The 13,646-nt window shown below is 34.7% G+C and overlaps 1 protein-coding gene across 1 annotated transcript in view; it reads right to left on the reverse strand.

Annotated features, from left to right (window-relative positions):
- The window catches only part of TUBGCP3 (tubulin gamma complex component 3), a 142,301-nt gene that overhangs the window by 107,638 nt on the left and 21,017 nt on the right, over nucleotides 1-13,646 (reverse strand). Inside the window, exon 3 of the mRNA XM_074192056.1 lies at nucleotides 3,096-3,163. Within this exon, the coding sequence (XP_074048157.1) occupies nucleotides 3,096-3,163 (68 nt within the window). The remainder of the gene's footprint in view (nucleotides 1-3,095; nucleotides 3,164-13,646) is intronic.

Consider the following 13,646-nt stretch of genomic DNA (forward strand, 5'->3'; position numbering starts at 1 on the left):
AGTTTAATTGGTTTTTAGTCCTTCAGTCTTCAGTCACTGAATCATTTAATTCACTGAATCATTTAATTTAAGAAACAGAACCTTACTAATCATCTACTTCAACCAACCCCTCCCCAGTTTTATAGATGAGATTCATTACTCAAAGAGGTTAAATAATTAATCCAAAGCAATAAAGCTAGTTATTGGCAAAAACAGTATTATTAAACCTATAGTCTCTTGATTTCAGGTTCTGTACAAGTGCTCAATAAACTGTCTTCTTAAAAATGCATATCTGAGATCACAGAAATTACTACTTGAGTAGGTGAAAGAGAAAATAAGACCTTTTTTTTTTAAACAAAGAACAGTTTAGAGCAGTTGTTGTTAAACTCAAATAGAAAGAGGGACACTAAACAGTATATAAGGATCCCTATCGGTTACAAACTGACTTAGAAAGTCATGTTGAGGCGCAGCTAGGTGGCGCAGTGGATAAAGCACTGGCCCTGGAGTCAGGAGTGCCTGGGTTCAAATCTGGTCTCAGACACTGTAATTACTTAGCTGTGTGGCCTTGGGCAAGCCACTTAACCCCGTTTGCCTTGCAAAAAAAAACTTAAAAAAAAAAGTCATGTTGACCTCACCTTTGTTTTATTAAATAATACTTATTTTGTTAAGTATTTCCCAACAATATTCTAATCTGGTTCTGAATGCACCAGGAGTTATAGCAACTTTGGCAGGTCAGGTGATTATAGAAAACCTTATGTGGAGTGTCAGAGTAGAAGACCAAGAGCAATGACTAAGTTAGTGTATGTCTGGACAGTATAAAGTGGGGGGAAAACACAACAATATTGGTGCATCACGTATGAATTTTTTTTAATTTCACAAAAGAATATGGATATTCCTCAAAATACAAACCTAATAATACAAAAAAAAATTATGGGGAGGAAGTAGTGGGCAGTTAGAAATGATTATTGTTACTTTCCCAGAGAGGGCATCATCAATTTTCAAAATGTTTTCCCTTGAGCCACTGGTAAGAAGTGCTTTTTAAAAAAGAAGTAGGTACACACAGATACTACTTATCTAACCTATTCTTGAAAGAGTTCATATGCTCAAGTTATTAAGCTGTGAAAATGTTCTGCAAGAAACTGTCAAAGCAGCTCACTGAGATGTCAGAGATCTATGTTATCAGAAATGAAATGCCAACATTTGGTACACTCTCTTTAAGAACTCAAAGGTGTCTGTAATTTTCATCAATTTGGGAATTCCCTCCCATGATTCAGGACAGAACTTTCAGAGTACTACCCTTAGTGTGCTCAAATGCCATCCAAGAATAATGACAACAATCTCAAGAGTAGCTTGATAGGCTCACTTGGCAAATTTTTTTTTCAAGGTACACTTTTCATCTTCAGAACTTCAGACCAGTATTTTTTTTTTAGGTTTTTGCAAGGCAAACGGGGTTAAGTGGCTTGCCCAAGGCCACATAGCTAGGTAATTATCAAGTGTATGAGACCAGATTTGAACCCAGGTACTCCTGACTCCAGGGCCAGTGCTTTATCTACTGCGCCACCTAGTCGCCCCCAGTATATGATTCTTGAAACTAAAACTTTGGCACTCTCTTTTTAAGGACTTGTTGTAAGTTGTAAAAATGTGGAAAGAAACAAAAAAAGCAAATGAGAAAATGGTTCAAAATAAATTACAACACTGAACATATAAACAAATATGGGAGAAGAGTCTCACTTTTTGTTTCCCAAATAAAGTCAAAAGTAGACTAAAAATTTAGACTAAGAGGTCTAAAGGTCTGTGCCAAAAAAAGAGAGATTTCTAATTCTGGTAGAATATAAACTCTTTGATGGCAAGAACAGTTTCATTACTTCTTTAGTATCCCAAATATCTATTATAGTATCTTACACAAAATAGGCACTCAATTGTTTTTTTTATTTAAATTGGATTCATCAAATATAAAATTAGTTTTTTATTCAAATAAGGTACAGTCAAAAGTGTCATGACCATTTTAACAGGTTATTCTCAATCTTTTATATATCTGTGTGTGTCTTTTAATTAAGAAATATGGAAGGAATACCTTTCAAATGCTGTTAAATTTAACACAGAAGTAATAAAGTTCTGTGGCAATGAGACAAAGTGGATAGCTGGCCCATGAGCCTTGGAGTTCAATTGAATCATCAATTAAATGGAATTGAACAGCTAGTCCACTTAAGCCAAATCTCAAAGATGAGTCTCTGAAAAGAAATGAGATAAATGTCTAGTTATTTATCATCTTAGCCTGAACTCAATGATTTTGTCTAATAAACATGATCAAATTTCAGATCACAATCATATACACAAGAATCTTTGAAAAGGATTGAGAAAGGTTTAAAAAGTAATCCAAGAAAAATGTAAAATATTCTAAGAAAGGAAAATTTGGAGATGATGAAACAAAAAAGTATCTTGTATTATAATCCCCCATTAATGAGATTGAGAAGAAAACTATTAATTTTGAGATTTTAGAAAATGAACACAAACCAATTTGAGATTCCTCCTTTGAGGAACCAATTTTATAATGCTAAATTTATTTGGATCTATACATTGGTAGACTTTTTAGAAAAATTTCAAGTATAAATATGTCTCGTAAAAAGTTCAAAACCAAGACTTTTTTACCTAAATCAATACATCAATACATTTTAGGGTCCATTATCTTAAAAACAGAGTGCAATCAGACACATAAGCTTTTATTATTATGACTAAATAAGTCTACCCTTTTCTCCATCTCCTTCCTTCCTATAATGACTATAAACAATTGTACACAAACCAGATATATAAATACTGCTGAACTATTCCATATTTTCTATCCAAGCTGGTGGTTTTCCTTTCATCCCAAAAGCAATTTAGACTTAGACCCAAATAAAGTACATACATACTTCTAATACAGTAAAGCTCCTCACTCAAGACATAAAGGATGATGGAAGGTCCCCACAGCACTCTTCCGGGACCAGCCCTAGGTTCTTAATAAACCACAATCTAAAATTAAAAGCCATTATCCAATACAAATATGGATAATGTGATACCACAAAACTATTCTCATCTTTAGTATCAGTGAAATAGCTTTCACATAAGTCATATAATACCTGTGAATGGAGTTTCCTGTGGAGTTCTGAAAATAATGCAGCATCTGCTTCCCTTCTTTGTCGAACAACTAAAAAGTTAGAAAAAAATAAAGTATTCATATATTTACAATTCATTTTAAAACAATATTTCATATATATATATATATAATAACAATATTAATAGTCCTATGTTTGGATATTGAGTATTTTTATTTCTGGGTAATACTAAGACTAGGGTTTTTGTTGTTGTTTTTTTAAATCCAACATGAAGCAGAAAAATCTTCATAAATATATCCATGCTGAAAAGCTATGTACAAACCTCTCACAACCTAATCAACTATGTCCAAGAAAAGTCTAAGTAATGTTTTAAGGAAGTTCCAAAACCAACTGAAACGTAGGAGTACTCCAAGACAATTTTAGATTGTCCTAGAGAAAAGATAGGAGATACATTAAATTATTAAGACTATTATCATCCCCTTAAGACTATTATCATCCCCACAGAGACTAGAATTCCAACACAAGACTCTCAGGATAAGAGTCAGTCTGGATGAAGAATATATTGCATAGACTCATTTCCATAGTTATAACCAGTATCATCAATCTTACCTCAAATTGATATTCAAACCAAGGAAAAACAAAACAAACAAAATAAATCCCTAAAAACATGGCACTCTGAAAGAAATTGCAATTAATTCTCTCTAAATATTCATCAGCTAATTACTCTGGAAGAAAATAGGTTTTTGTAGATTGTACAATTTTTTTAGTTTCCACCAAGTTTGTAATAAATACTTATTCAACATATTACATAAATAAATGAATAAAAAAGCATTTATTAAGTGCTTACTAGCTCAGTATTAAGCTCTAGGGATAGAAACAGAAAAGTAAGGCAGTCCCTGCTCCCAAGGAACTCAGATCCTTATGGCAGATCAGACAGCATGTGTAGGTTTTAAAGGTAAGACTGATGGACAGGTTCTATGGTTCTTAGGATGTAGTTGAAAAACGGGTGGCATCTTCTTTAATTGTTATTTCCACTGATAAGGTCATATCCATTTCTGAAATTGATCCAATTTAATTTAATGGTGAAATCTTTCTTTATGTACGATTACAAAAAAAAAGTGTGCCTGGTTATCTCCACGCCAGTTGTTTGCCAGGATGATTTCAGGGGGTGAACTAGAAGACTGGTTGGGAAGATGGGGAAGATGCAAGAAACTGCCACTTCCAGACTCTGGAAGTCACTGACCACAGGTAATATTTGGTGAGAGTGGTGATTTCTTTTCTACAGGGACTGCTCTCCCTTCAGTGATGGTTTTGGAACTCAGGCTGGAAACAGAGCCAGTGATCTAGAAGACAATGTTGTTTCCAGAACTCTTGGATTCGGGATCCTAAGTTATCTCTGTAAGTATCTAAAAAAGTGGTTCTTGTGATTTGATATGCCTGATACATGCCCAAAAGGCTATGCAAGTACTGATTTAGCTCTAGCAATTTGAGTATGGTTCTAAAGTAGCAAAAGATCTTGAATGAATGAACCTGGACAAGTGGTTTCATCTGTCCTGAGAGTCAGCTCCTCATCTGTAAAATGAAAGGCTAAATAAGAGAACTTTAAGGTACCTTACATTTCTAAATCTTTAACCCTTGTGATGATTAAGAAAGAATTCCAGGATTCTGAAAGTATCTTATCTTTGTGAACTTCAGGTTCATCATAATGAGCTTCAGCTATTATATTACTATCTAAAAGCAGGAATTCCAGGTAAGAGGAGAAAGAGGGTCAAAGGAGAGAGAGAATTGAATAAACAGGGGAAGAAACAGGTTGAAGGAAATGCAGTTGGCAATACAGTAAAAAAAATTTAGAAGCAAATTTCTCTTATAAAAGCTCATTTCCCAAAAGGTAATAAAACTGTGCATACCTTTTGATCCAGCAATACCACTAATTGGTCTATATCCCAAAGAGATCATTAAAAAACAAGAAAAGTCTTACATGTTCAAAAATATTTATCATGGCTCTTTTGGTAATAGCAAAAAAAATTGGAAGTTGAGGTAATAATGCCCATTAATTGGGGAATGGATGAACAAGTTGTGGTATATGAACATTATGGATATTATGATATTATTACTATTATTCTATGAGAAATCATGACTGACTGGACTTTAGAAAACCATAGCAAGAGATGTGCATGAACTGATGCTTATGTGAAGTAAGCATTGTACACATCAATAACAATATTGTGTGGGGACGACTAGATAGTGCAGTAGATAGAGCACTGGCCCTGGAGTCAGGAGTACCTGAGTTCAAATCTGGTATCAGACACTTAATAATTACCTAGCTGTGTGGCCATAGGCAAGCCACTTAACCCCGTTTGCCTTGCAAAAAACCTAAAAAAATAAAATAAAATAACAACATTGTGAGATGATCAACTATGATGGATGCAGCTCCTCTCAGCAATTCAGTGACCAAAGACAATTCTGAAAGACCTGCTGTGGAAAATGCATCCATTCACATCCAGAGGAAAAAAACTATAGAGTCTGAATACAGAGCAATATGTACACTTTTTAAAATTCTTTTAGCTTTACTACTTCAAATCTATTAGATTTCTGAATAGAACAGAAAAGGGAGATGATAAATGGAGGGGATGTGGGAAAAACGAGACGTTAATATATTGTTAGGGGAGTTGTGAACTGATTTAACCATGCAATAGAACAATTTGGAATATTATTGTTATAAAAAAATTATAAACAGGACACTCAAAAAAAACCTGGAAATACATTCACAAGCTGATTAGCAGGAATATTGCAAAATGATTGGTTATGAATGATTTAGATACTGTGAATCTTAAATCTGTTAAAATCCCTAAAAATAGGGTTAAAACAAAATTGAGAAAAAGCATAGATTAGACAGTTTTTATTCTTTGGGATTTACCAACTAAACCTTAAAGTGGGAACTATTTCAGAAAATGACCACACTTCAACTGGGAAAGAGTTGACCTCTTAAGCAAAAACAGAGAATAAGAAAAATAATTAACCTCCTTTGTGTGGACTGACAGTGAAGGATACACAATATCTGCCCAAATGCTCCTCAAAGACTATCATCCTTGTACAATTGTGAGGGATGGCCTTTAATGAAGTTTCCTCATAAAAACACTCTCTTACACAGTGGTGAAAATGACCTTCAGTGAAACTTTCTCATGCCACAAAAATATACCTTTTTTTTTTATCTCAGAAAGCAAGGTCTAAGTTTCCATAGTACTTGTGATTCTTGGAAAATGAGGTAATTTTAAAAAGGCTGAACTGGCTCTCTTTCTGATTATCTCCAAATTTAATCAAAGGAAATGCATAATTAGGCTTTGTAAAACATCACTTTAATAGGTTATAGATATAGCTATGAATAATTATGGTAAGAAAGGATTGAAAACAGTAACTTTCCAGTAGGATAGAAATTAGCTATGAATAATTAGGATAGTGAGGACTGAATTTGTTTTGCACCAGTAGGGGTAATATTAATAAAAAGATTATGAGTTTGTCTTACCAGCCAATGGTGGGATAAGTCAGGCAGGGTTACTATTATAAAAAAAAAAGGGGGGGAGAGGCCTGTGCTTCTATCTTTGACACTCCCTGGTTGATGCTATTTTGCAAGGCTTGGGGGGGGGGGGGGGGGGGGGGTAAGAGCCCTGTGGAGGAAGTACTGTGCCCTTTCCTCATGAGGAAATACTCTCCTGCTCTCTGACTCAGACTCAGGACTCTAGGTTCTTGTGGTCATTGTCCTACAACACAATACTTTCAGATCTCTTCTTGTCTCTTCCTGGAAGGCCACAACTCCAGGCATCTGGATCATTCTTTTCTTGAGTTTGCAATTAAAATAGGATAAGATACTTGGGAGTCTTAATTTCATACTATTTTGATAAGGTGATTGAAATTAAGGCTGAGTACTCTCTAAAGAAATCAATCTTTTAGCAGGATTATAGTTTTGAGGATCTTATACTTTCACTATTCTCAACAATACAAGATCCAAGAGAATGATGAAGGATTTATGATTTAAAAAAAAAATTCTATCCATCCCTAGAGAATGATGGTGTCTGAATATATATTGATGCATACTTGTTTAACTATTTTTAAGGGGTTTTTTGGAGGGGAGTATATTTCCTTTGACAAAATGACTGTTATAGAAATGTTTATGTGACTACACACATATAGACCGGGTGGAGTTGTTTACCTTCTAAATATGAGGGAGGGGCAGAGTATAGGAGGGCGAGGAATAACAAAAGGTTTGAGAAAGGAAAGGTGAGAATTTGAAACTCAAAACTTTAAAAATTAATGTTAAGAATTGATTTTACAGGTTTCTAAGGAAAAATTAAATACTAAATACCTACTAAAATAATTACCTACTAAAAATAAAACCTACTAAATAAGTTCCAGCTAACAGCTGCTAAAATCAGATTTTCTTATACAATAAAAGTACTATAATGTTCTTATTCCATACTGATAGTCATCTGAAATGCTACTCCAAACTGTTAAGGAGCTTTTTTGTGAAAATCATGAATGTGCTATTAAAATGCTTTGTCACTAAATACTTAGAAACAGCAATCAGAGTAATATGTCTATATTATATTTTTAAATATGCCTGTTTAAACCTTAAAATTCAAAAACTATATTCCAGTTACAGAAAGAAATCTACATAAAAAAAAGGAACCACAGGGGGCAGCTAGGTGGCCCAGTAGATATAGCAATGACCCTGGAGTCAGGAAGACCTTAGGTATAATTCAGCTTCAGATACTTGATACTACTAGCTGTGTGACCTTGAGCAAGTCACTTAACCCCACTGCCTCATAAAAAAGAAAAAGAAAAAGAAAAAAGTAACCACTATTACGAACTTACTTTTAAAGGTTTTAACAGTAGTTCATACAATTCAACAAGCATTTATTAAGAGCCTACTATGTGTAAAGCAATGAGACTAGGATAGGGATAGAGACTAGACTATGATTTCATTTGTTTAAGAAACATCCAGAAGCAAAAGCTTTACCAATGCAGGTTAGCACCTTCTTGGCAATTTAGTCACAGTTCTAGAAAAACCACAAATTGACATCACCTATGCTGTATTATATTTTTATTTATTTTTTTAAATATATCTCCATTACTTTTGGAGCTCCCCTGGCTTTAAAGTTTGACACCTGTGGCTTAAAACACTAAAAGATTAAGTAAACTGCTACGGTTAAATAAATAAACGCCAATATGTATCATAGGCATTGGAAATACAAAGACAAAAATCAAAAAAAAAAAGTCCAGGTCCCATTCTCCTGGGGAAATACAGCCAAGAAAAGTAAATTCCAAAATAATCTGATGAAATACTATCTGGAAAGGTTTTGAATAAGAGAGCTTTTGTAAGCAAAAGCTTACCCCCCCCCAAAAAAATGGTTTTTTTTACCCCATTCACTGTCCTACTCTTAAGATCTGTCCACAATCCCTGTTGCTTTCCTTAAATTGATAAGGCTCCAAAGCTGTAACAAGAGTTATGTGGGAATAATGCACCTGAAAAATGACAGAGGGAAACAAAAGAAGGAAAAGTTGGAATGACAAACATTAGAATGACAGTATTCAAAAGAAAGGTTCTACATTATAATCTTTATATTATGTTGCTCCTAAATAAGAATTCAGTATTCCAAATTTGATTCTTGGCCTCAATTCTTGGTCTCTTCACAATGATTTCACATATTTTAATTTATTTTTAAATTGTGTAAAGAAAAGGAAAGTGATAATAAGTGATAAGATCATTTTCAAAATATTACAAAAGGACATAAATCTCTGTTCTTAAAGACAAAGCTTCTCTTCTTCAAAAAATTATCCATTATTCCGATACCAGATGAAGAGAATAATAATTCAAGCAGGGTTTCTAAGAATAGAAAAATGAGAATGTTTTTCTTTGACCAATTAATTCATCACTTCAAAAAATAGCATTCCTAATGAAATAAAATAATTTCCTTGAGAATTGTTTCATCTAATCTATCCATCTTAAATTGCAGGTCAACATTCTGAAAACACACAACAAAAGGGAATATATTAGGTTTCTGTTTTGTTTTGTTTTTACAAGGCAATGGGATTGGGTTAAATGACTTGCCCAAGGTCATACAACTAGGTAATTAAGTGTCTGAGGCTGGATTAGATCTCAAGATTCTCAAACCACTGCACTATCTAGCTGCCCAAGGGAATACATTATGAAAAGGTTAATGTATCTAGTTTTCAAAATGTTCTAGAGATTAAAGTTTCATGAACAAAAATGTTCAAATTTAATGAATTCCATTAGCCTACTTCTTATTCATATAAAGACTTGGGATTCTTCTTAAGCACATAATTCTAGAAGGATTTTGAAATGTTTAAAAAAAACTGGCCAGAGCAAAACTCATCCTGGCATCAAGGTCTGCATCAGAGTCAACATCAGGCTCTGCGTGGGGGTCTTCGGCAACAAGTCTCTAAAATTGCCTGTAGTTTTAGGGATCTGGATTGCGCTTAATGCACATAGAGCAGTCAGGCTGGTAGCCACTGCCAAAAAGAACAGCATGCATGCAAGTTCGTCCCCATCCTGTTCACTGCACTGGTCTGAACTCCTGCTGAGCAAGAAGCTTCATCCCCTTCAGCACTGCCTGGGAAATCACACTTCCTCCAATTCTTCAATGTTGACTTCTTATCACTTCCCAACTCAACAGCAGCCCCAATCAAAGAATCTGTGCTAATTCTAACCCCTAACTGACATTATATATCTCTTCCCCATAATATTGTAGGGAGTCCTTCAACCATGAAAGGAGTGACAGTCCCTGCTTTATCTTCTTTTCTCCACTTCAAGGGTTGACAAGAAATTTCTGTTTCCTGTCTACCTCCAATGCCTACTAGGTTAGTATCAGCAACCTGCTTATAAGGGCCAAGCATGTGGCCAGTTTTGTGTGGGGAACATAGTCCTATCTGTCAAAGTATCAATCAAGTCTAGGAAAGCAATTTTTTTTTCTATTTGAATAACACAAAAAAGGTTTTTCTGAAGAAATCACAGTTGTAAACATAATTTCATTTTGGTTTCTCTGTTTTGACCCCCTTTTTCAACTCACTTTCCTTTCTATTTATACTAGATCTTGAAAAAACATGTAACTGAGCTATGCATTGGCTCTCACTTATGTAGCTATCATCATCATTCGCATTCATTATTGCAACAGAGAAAAATTCCCCACTCATGTGCTTTAATAAAGACAAAATGTGAGTATACTCTGGATTAGGTAGAGTCAAAATGATTGCAAATTCCTCATCCATTAATCGTAAAGGGTGAATAGGTACTTCAGTAGAAGCATGGGGAGGCACCCTAAATTTCCCGGCACTTTTGACCATCAATAGTTTGATATGGGTCAGCTTGCTGCCAAAGCTGCATAAACTGGCTTTTCCAGTCCATCTCCAGTTGGTCCTGAACTGTCATACTTCAACGATTGTTTTTGAGGGATCCCTGGGAGAGGGCCCATTTCCCCATTTAAATTTCCTTGTCTACCTTCTGATGCCCAGTGTCCTGCCTTTTCACACTTTGGGCATGTAGTGTTAGGACAATATGCCCTGACCTTTCTGGGTTTAGCTTCTTGGGCACTCCAACAATATTTCTTTAATGTCCAGGTTTTCCACAAAGCAAGTCCATTTCTCTTTATTTCCAATACATATATTAGCAAATGCCTCTGTCATTCATTCTGTATGATACACCTGAGACCCTGTCACATCTCTGAATCATTTCCTCAATGGTGGCATCCCTTCTTAAGTCAATCATTACTTTCTGACAATCAGCATTTGCATTAGCCCATGCTAATTGTTTTATTAATACATCTATTCCAGCTACATCTCCTAAAGTTCTTCCTACTGTCTCCTGTAACCAGGCAAAGAAATCTACAAAAGTCTCATCATTTCTTTGTCTGATCAGTGCAAATGGTTGTTCTGTCTTATCATTTTGTGTTGGAATACATTCCCAAGCATTCTTTACACAGGTAGCAATTTTTTCATGTCTGCAACCCATAATATAGTTGGTTTGCATTGTTGAAAAACTGACCTGTGTCACTTAGTTAACTGTTCATAATATGTGGTGGCATTGGGACCTTGTGCATGCCTCAAAGCCATCCGTCTTCATTGTTCTATAAAACTCCGTCACACAAAAAACAGATTGTCCAGGTAACAAGCATGCTCTAACTATCTGCTTCCAGTCATTAGATGTTAATATGGAGTATGCAAGAGTATCCAATTGTAGCTGGACAAAAGGTGATCTTACCCCATATTGCCCCACTGCCTTCTTTAAATCTCTGACTGCTTTTATATCTAGTGGCTTATGTCTTCACCTAAAGTTTCCTGGATTAAAAGGATCTGGCTCCTCAATAACAGGATATGACTGAAACTCAGCTCCTAGATCCATCAAACTGTCTCCCTGATCTTTTGCTTTTTTTGATGGCCCTTTTGTACACTGAAATCTCTTCTCTAGGTGTTGTAGGGCTGATCCTAGACTTTTCTTGCTAATACTTCTTTATTACTTCTGCCTCATGCCATGGAAGCAAATGCACTTTCACTTTACCTTCGCTTTCCTTGTTCAAATTTCCTTAACATTAGCACCATGGTAAACTTGTTACCTTTTCCAGAGTCCTGCATTCAGGGATGTCACCTGGTTCTCTTGCTTGTATCTGCTGTGTCCTTCTTCTGGACTTTACTCAGATAAAACCACATTTGTAGTCCCTGTTTGGGCACCAATATCTTTCCCAGTTGAGCACTGGGGGGGCAGGAGATAAGGAAGACAAAGGAGACAAGTACTCCATCAAGATTTCCAAGTGCTCCATTTATTCACCAAAACACCAGTGTCTAAATACTTTTCCAATCTCTAATCCACTCCCACTCCTGGGCACTTATTAAGATAAGATTCTGGTATTCATGGACACCAGGTGAAGATAATTCACAATACTCCCATACACAACAGTTCCCAACAACAAAGTACCAAAGTGGAGAAGGGATATAAAACAAGAAGAGAAAAGGTGAAGGACATCATAAATTCTTACACTAAGGCAATTGGGAAAACAGCAAAGAAAGATGATTCCTTCAGTCTCTGGGCAAAAAATGAGGGCAGAAGAAAAATGGAAGGTGACAAAAGAAAGGGACTGAATCCACAGGTCAAAAGCAGAATTTACCCTCCCAGAAATAGTACTTTCCCTCCACTTATGGGTGGAATGGAATTGGAACCTCAGGATGAACTTAATCATGGAGGAGTTGGCACATCAGGAAATGAATACCCTTTAATAGTTTTGTACCTCCATGGAAAAAGGAAATAAGCATTTATATAGCTAAAACTATATGCCAGGCACATTTTTTTTTTACAAATATTTTACAAATATTATTTCATTTTGTTATCACAACAATCCTGTAATATAGGTACTATTATTATATTATATTATATATTATATTATATTATATATATTATATATTATATTATGTTATGTTATATTATATTATATATTATATTATATTATATTAGAGAAACTGAGGAAAACAGAAGCTAGTGTCTGGGACCAGGTTTGAATTCCAGTCTTTTTGGCTACAGACTTATCACTCTATCCACATATCAATTGTCTTTTTGCTTAGCAACCTATCTCACCAAAAAAAAAAAAGTATATGAGGTCCCAGAAGCAACAAGCATCCAAAAATTAAGAGTTCAAACCTAACTCAGAAGTTTTAACACTAGTAGGAACACAGAAAATTTTAAAAAGGGATGGGGTTCACAGTCTATGCAGAAGAAAAAAGAATTAATGTACACTGAAAGCAAAAAAAAAAAAAAAATTTGAAAAAGAAAACCAAAAAATAATAAGGTTGAAGTCAAAGAGAGAAGCTTAAATTTGGAACTAATCTCTTAACATAGGGAAAAGATGGGACAAAAGAGAGGAAGAAATATAAATGAAAATGTCAATAATTTAAAATAAAAACAAGGGGGAAGACAGGCAAATGAAGAAAGAAAGAATCTATGAGAAAAGAGTTTTAACAAAATAATTTAAGTAAAACTTAAGCAGGAATTTCCAAGAGATTGATTCAAATTTATTAAAATAGGGTTATTCCCCAACTGATTAAAAATAGTAAGGATGTAATATAAACAGTTTTCCCAAGAAAGAAAGCTAAATCACCAATAATGAGAGAAATGAAAATTAAAACATCTCCAAAGTTCTTTCTCATACTCATCATATTGAAAAAGTTGACAAAAAAAAGTGATAAATGTTAAGAAGGCTGTATGGAAATAGGCACATTAATGAATTATTAGCAGAATTAAGTGGCTCATTCATTCTAAAAACAATTTAAGAAATCACTGTAAGAAATCAGTCCTGAAAGACTTAGAACTCTGATCAATTTAGATCAATATAATAACCAACTACAATAACAAAGGACTGATGATGAAGCATGATACTTAGTACCAATAAAAAAAAAATCACTGGGGCGGCTAGGTGGCTTAGTGGATAGAGTATGGCCCTGGAGTCAAGAGTACCTGAGTTCAAATCTGGCCTCAGACATTTAATAATAATTGCCTAGGGCAAGTCACTTAATCCC

Source organism: Macrotis lagotis, chromosome 6, assembly GCF_037893015.1.
Source record: "Macrotis lagotis isolate mMagLag1 chromosome 6, bilby.v1.9.chrom.fasta, whole genome shotgun sequence".
NCBI lineage: Eukaryota > Metazoa > Chordata > Mammalia > Peramelemorphia > Peramelidae > Macrotis > Macrotis lagotis.